Here is a 6,698-nt window from a genome sequence, read left to right as displayed (position 1 = left end):
ATTTGAGAGAAAAACGAGAAGAATTTTTGGGTTTTAAAGACGATTTTGACAAACCCCTAGTTGCTGCCATTGACCTTCGAGTCATCGGAACAATCCCAAAATTTATAACTCAACTACTAAATGTATAGATTAGAGAAAGGGACAAAAACTTACCTCAAACCGACAAGAAATCGATGGAACCTTGCTTGCTTTTGGCCGTCGGGTTCCCTTCTAGGTTATCAATGGACTCTTCCAAGCTTTTAGGGTTTCTCTCTAACGATGATCACAATTAGAGGAATTAGGGTTAGGGAGGAGGAATTAGGGTTAGGGAGGAGGATTAGGTTAAAAAAAAGATTAGGGTTAGGTTTAAATATAAGGAAAAAAAACCCTAATTAAACCCTAATTAAACCCTAATATACAAAAGCCCAAGCCCAAGCCCATCATCCAAATTGCAAAGTTAAAGCGAGTTATGCAGAAATAACCCCTCAAGTTTGGTCAACTTCCGAAACTAACCCAAACTTAATATATATATATATATACACACACACACACACACACACACACATCTGACGGGTATTATATCTGAGACACGCAGGATCCATGGTTCTGAATCGAAATGGGAGCAAAATCAGCTCAAAGATTTGAACTAATTAAGCTCCATATTGCATTTCTAAACCATGAGACGCATCATCCATGGTTCTGCATCGGAATGGGAGCAAAATCAGCTCAAATTTGAACTAACTAAGCTCCATTTTTCATTTCTAAACCTCTGACTTGTATCATCCAAATTCATTTATGGCTAGCAGTTGTAGTTTTTCTGTAATGTCTGCTATTGAGCAACATCAACAAATCTTCTAGACACATACTCGGGGGTGGTTACAATGCTACTTGAGTGTCATTAACGCTAGATCAGTGAACTTATCAACAGAACAATAACATTTGTCTAAGGGGTAGTGTTCTGAAGGCCGAAGGGGCAAGCCTATAAAAATATGAACGTATATTAGCAGTCCTAAAGTTATAGTAGCATTTCAATTATCACATTGGCATCCCAAGTTTAGTTCAATTCTGAAAAAAACATATTTTCTTACCAGAAGAAGCTAGAATATGGTCTTTTTATCATCTATTTACGTGAGAAATGGGCTAGAAGTACACAAGCTATTAATTGAAGATTTAAAAATGACCTTGGCTGTCTCCATTATGATGGAGGATGCAATTTTTATAGATGAAAATCAAACTGCAACTTCTCCAAGCAGAAAGATTCATTGGTACACAAGCTGTTAATTGAATACTTAAAAATGAACTCGTCTGTCTCCAAGATGATGAAAGTTGCAGTTTTATGGATGAAAATCAAGCTGCTTCAAGCCAAAAGATTCATTGGTTTTAACTGTCATCGATTCACATAACCGCTAGGACACAGAAGATGATAATGTTGCTTTCCTTTCCTCAATTCTCATTTTGTTTGCACTCGCTTACTTTCCATCAACCCATTTCTATGGAACTTTCTTTGAAGCATTTTCTTTGTAGTAAGTAGTTCAGTTATGTGCAGCAACTTGTATCAGAGAAAGACTTGATAGTGAGAGAGGAGGCATGCCGGGTTGGTTTACTTTTTGGAGGATTTACTGGTTCATATCATGCTCTTAGATGCTTGTTGAGGAAGTGGAGGAAGAAAGAAACACCATTCAATGCGTAAGTTACTGTGTAATAAGTGATAACATTCTTGTCTATACATGCTTTTTGTTGATAAAGGTTTATATTCCTGAGTTCAAGCATAGAGTAAAATAAATTTATCTGCTTCTGTAAAAATATCTGATCCCAATGTATCTATTTCACATATATGACTTTGTTAAAGGTGATGATGGAGCAGAATTTTAGCAGGTTCAGTCGCAGGTTTGTCTATTCTTGCATTAGATGATTGCAACCGGAGGCGAACACTTGCTTTATATCTTCTTGCTAGGCTTGCTCAGGTACATAATTAACTTGCTATGCAACCAATGTTTATGGCATATAAGAAGCCGTTCAGAGTTTTTGTTTGGCGATTTGGTTGGTGTAGCAAAACTTAGATCTTTTCCATAATGGGAAAGAAAATGTTGTGATCCTACACAAACTTAAATTTGCAATTTTGGCTTTTGGACATACTTTTAAAGCAAGATTTTCTATTTTTTTTTAAACCCCAAACAAAAGGGGGAGGGTTCTAAAAAAAGGCTCTAATTTCTTTGCTGTTTAACAGTGTGCTTACAATTCTGCAAAATCGAAGAACAAGTTCCACCTATGGGGAAGCTCATGGAGACATGGGGATTCTTTACTCTTTGCTTTATCATGTGCTCAGGTAACATGGATCACTATTTTACTCCAGATTTCTGAAGTTGCAATAAATCAAGGTTCAAATGATCATCTTATTTTCTTTTTTCATATAGATTCAAATAGCAGTGTCAAGTATGACCTTTTAATGTAACATTTCTAGACAAATCGAAAAATTCTATGATGTTTATGCAACTATTACAATCTTAACTCTGATTGCTAAGTGAATGATTTGTATTTGAAGTTTACATTTTGCCTTGTAAACGGTATAATAACAATTGAATCTACATTTATATTTTTCATTAACCATTGCAGGTCATGTATGCTTTTGTAATGCGTCCTGAGAGCTTGCCAAAATCATATCAAGATTTTATTCAGAAAACTGGGCCTGTTGCTCAGCCTGTATACAAGGCTGTCAGGGATTGCTGTAGAGGGTCCCCAGTAGATATTGCATCGCTCTCTTCTTACTTATCAACTGTGAAGGGTGCCGATTTTTCGCCATTGCAAGAGTTTCCTTCTATCATACCTTGTTCAGTAATTCACCCAGGCACAAAATCATGTTTGGCTCATAACGCTTATGCATCATCAGCTACGTTTAAGAAAACATTTCCCCTTTACTTCTCACTGACTTTTGTACCTTTCGTTGTTCTGCGTCTGCAAAAGGTTAGCCTTTGTGTGTATTCGTGTTGCTTCTCTTACACAACTTACATTTGTATAGTCTCAAAGATTGACCTTTAGGGTGCATTTGGTATGCACGGCAGGACGGAACATGACTGAACAAAAACTTGTTGTCCCGCGTTTGATGCGACATTAGACTGCAATAGGACAGGACCCCACCAAAATAGGTGGAATAAAAATCAGGGAGATGAGACAATATTAGTAAATTACTAATCTACCATGTCAAATTAAAACCCTAAAACCTTGCACAATTTTTTCATCCGCCTACCTCCAGTCCTTTGTATTCCATTCCAGTCCGATCTGCGTACCAAACCTTTCATTATTGACTATATAGTTCCCAATTCTCACATTGGTATTTCTTCTTAAAATAAGATTTGTCATTTTTTATGATTCTTCTTCAGTTCATGGATGCTCCAATTAAGACCAGCTGGCATGCAGTCATAGGAGCTGTTCGCTCAACAGCATTCCTGTCTTCGTTTGTTGGAATCTTTCAGGTAAGTCTGCTCATATTAATACTCACTTGTATCTAAAAAGTCATGTCTATACCTTACAGCTTTCTTTTTGGTAATGCAAGGGAGTCATTTGCTTGCACAGAAAAGCGGCATCACAAGACCACAAGCTTGTATATTGGCTTGCAGGTGGATTAGCTGCATTATCTGTACTTTTGGAGAAGAAAGGTAGAAGAGGAGAACTTGGATTGTATGTTCTTCCACGAGCTGGAGAGTCTTTGTGGTATATATTAGTCAACCGCCGCGTACTTCCAGATATCAAGAATACTGAGGTAAGTAATACTTGTTAACTTGTGATATTACCTCTGAATGGCGGAAACAATATCTGCATGGCATCACATATCCCCTCCTCCCCCAAACTTAAATTGCACATTTTACCCGAAAATAAAATGTCACTAGGACATTTCCATATAATTTATGCTTTGCATCTAAAATACATAGTTATCTATATACACTGACCCCTGGCTTACTAAGGGTGTGTTTGGTACACGGGACTAGGGGTGTAAACAAGCCGAGTCGAGTAGTAGGTTATTCAAGTCGGGCTCGGGAAAAAAAATACCAGGATCGAGTCGAATAACCTTTTCAATATATGAGCTCGAACATTTTTTGAAATATCGAACCTTTTCAATCAATCAACTCGTTTATAGGCTTGAGGTTGATAATCTTTTATTTTTATTGTAAGATTTATGTACATATGAGCATGCTTGGCTAAGAAAAATGTTTGCTTGAATGACTTGGCTCGACTCGAAAAGTTCAAGTTTCGAACGAGCCCAGTCGAACATTGGTGTTATGAAGCTCGGCTCGTTAAGTTAAACGAGTTTTATTTTTGTGTTTGAGATCGACTCTAGCTGAGAGTAATTAAACTCGAGCTCAAGATAAACGAACTCGAGCTCGATTAGCTCGTTAAAAGCTCGACTTATTTACATCCCTACGCGGGACCGGATAGTACGAAAAGAAGTTGTCTCACAATTGATGCCACATTAGGCTGGGACAGGACGAGACTTGAGTGGGGCAAAAAAGCAATTTTCTTGCCCCACCAAATTGGGTGGAACAAAAATCAGGAAGATGTGAGAAGATTGGTAAAGTACTAAACTACCCATGTTAGATTAACCCCTAAAACATTCTAGAATTCGTTCTCCTGCCTCACTCGCCCATCCAGTTCAGTTCTGTCCACATACTAAGATTGGTAAAGTAATAAAACTACTCATGTTAGATTGACCATAAGAAATCTTAGGGGCTGTTTGGCAATTGCTGAATGGTTTGCTGCAGAATTATTAAGTGGTCAGAATGATTAAGGGGCTCTCATCATATAGTGCAAAATGAAATATAATTGTTTGGTAATTGTGTACAATGAAATTAGGGCTCTTAATGGTTAAGAGAGATCCAGGATACAAAATCCTTCAGAAGGTTTTATAACCATTAAGAGGCAGACTTTTTTTTTGCCAAACAAGATTCACCTCTTAACGATTCATATGTTGCCTCTTAATGGAACTATTAAGAAATAAACAAACAACCCTTAGCTTTGTAATTGTAGAACTTTGATCAGGTATCATATTTAATTATAGCCAATGTCTGATAATTGCTTGTAATTTGTTAAAGGTGGCTCTGTTCTGTGCCTGTATGGGTGGAATGATGTACTACTTGGAACACGAACCCGACACCATGTCTCCATTTCTGAGAAGCTTAATTCGTCGCTTTCTTGCCAGTAGAATTAGTAATCCGGCCCCGCCATCAAGTCGGAACCCCTCTTACAACTACTTACAAACTCTCGACGCCATTAAAAAGCCAAAGTTGCAGAACCAAGAACCCGAAGCACAAACCTCAGAAAAATACAATCTTGAATCTATACCTGGACTTTGAGCAACTAATCATTAGCAGAAAGAGAGGCTAATGGTGAATTTATGAGACGATTGTTACATGTTATATCCGATATTGGATTTGTCATAACCGGGTGGGTCTCTGTGATCGACCCATTTTGATTCAACATTTGTAGACTTTGGTTGTACAATGGAGCTCAAGTTATCCATGTGTTTGTAAATATTAGATGCTTGGTTGCAACTGGTTTCTGATTTTTGAACCACAAGTTCTTGTGTTTTATGTTTCTTGTATGCTCATGTTACCTTCAGAAGCAATTTATGATGTTTGTTATTGTTATTAGAATTCTCTAACGGCGAGTCCACTTTGTTGGTTTAGGGACTCCGAGGGCGGTTTACTAAACTTTTACCATCTCTTACCGGTTAACTGGGTGTTTGGGATTGCTTATTTGAAACAATTTATGTTTTTCTACAAAAACACTTGTCAACTTATTATAAGTCAGAAAGGTCTAATTTCTTCAAAAACTTCTTATTACCGGTTTGACACCGGTATAAGTTGTTTATCCAAACACTTAAAAGTGTTTATTATCGGTACCACACTGGAATAAGTCAATAAGTTGTTTTTATAAACAATCCCAAATCCTCCCTTAACATTTATTGCTTCTTATTGAAAAAAGATATGCTTACATTGTTAAACACGATGGATGGTCTTTGTCAAAGATCTTACTTGGTCATTTTACTGTTCAAATATTTTATCCTGATAAATGGCTCTTACCCTCTTAGCGTTGTGTTGGTAAACAGAGTCTTGGAGACTGCGATTATAGATATCAATTTGGGTGACGGCTACTCAATCAAGATTGATTGTATTTGTAGGGTTTGTTAGCATCTCCGATGGAGGTTCTTATAGTAATTTAATTTTTTTATACTTTTTTTGTTGCATCATTTTCAACTGATCAAATTAAAGAGTGCAAATGCTAATTTCTATAAAAATCTTTTTTGCAGGCCCCATATAATTTTTCAGCATCAATAACATATACATATTAATAATTATAAAGTCAATTAAATACATAAAAAAACTAACAAAATGTCGCTTCACACTAAGTTCAAGATATGGTCCAAGGTACAAGAATTCAAAGGATGCAAGATTCTTATAAGAACTATCTTCGATGGTAGTTCTTATAATAACTATCTCCAATGGTAACTCTTATAAGAACCTTCCATTGAAGATGCTTTTAGAATTTCTGCATAGTAAGGATTCCTAGTGAAAATAGGACTATTGTAAGATATACAAGGATTAAAAAGTTCTATAGTTCGTATATTTTAATTATACTAGAAGGATACTCGTGCAATGCAGCGAAATATATCTCGATTTTAATGTTTCGTTTTATTCTGTCCCTTGTCGATGTTATAATACGGTTTT

General features: G+C 36.5%; 1 protein-coding gene across 1 annotated transcript in view; it reads left to right on the top strand.

Annotated features, from left to right (window-relative positions):
* LOC112509795 overlaps window positions 1–5,541 on the top strand; it is an 8,736-nt gene extending 3,195 nt beyond the window's left edge. Inside the window, exons 2-8 of the mRNA XM_025114958.1 lie at window positions 1,526–1,665; window positions 1,844–1,943; window positions 2,207–2,305; window positions 2,593–2,940; window positions 3,357–3,449; window positions 3,530–3,736; window positions 5,064–5,541. Coding sequence (XP_024970726.1) covers window positions 1,526–1,665; window positions 1,844–1,943; window positions 2,207–2,305; window positions 2,593–2,940; window positions 3,357–3,449; window positions 3,530–3,736; window positions 5,064–5,324 — 1,248 coding nt within the window. The 3' untranslated portion in view covers window positions 5,325–5,541. The remainder of the gene's footprint in view (window positions 1–1,525; window positions 1,666–1,843; window positions 1,944–2,206; window positions 2,306–2,592; window positions 2,941–3,356; window positions 3,450–3,529; window positions 3,737–5,063) is intronic.
* The last annotated feature ends 1,157 nt before the right edge of the window (window positions 5,542–6,698 follow it).

This window comes from Cynara cardunculus (assembly GCF_001531365.2).
Source record: "Cynara cardunculus var. scolymus isolate 2C chromosome LG 3, CcrdV1, whole genome shotgun sequence".
NCBI lineage: Eukaryota > Viridiplantae > Streptophyta > Magnoliopsida > Asterales > Asteraceae > Cynara > Cynara cardunculus.
This window is presented reverse-complemented; position numbering and strand designations above follow the sequence as displayed.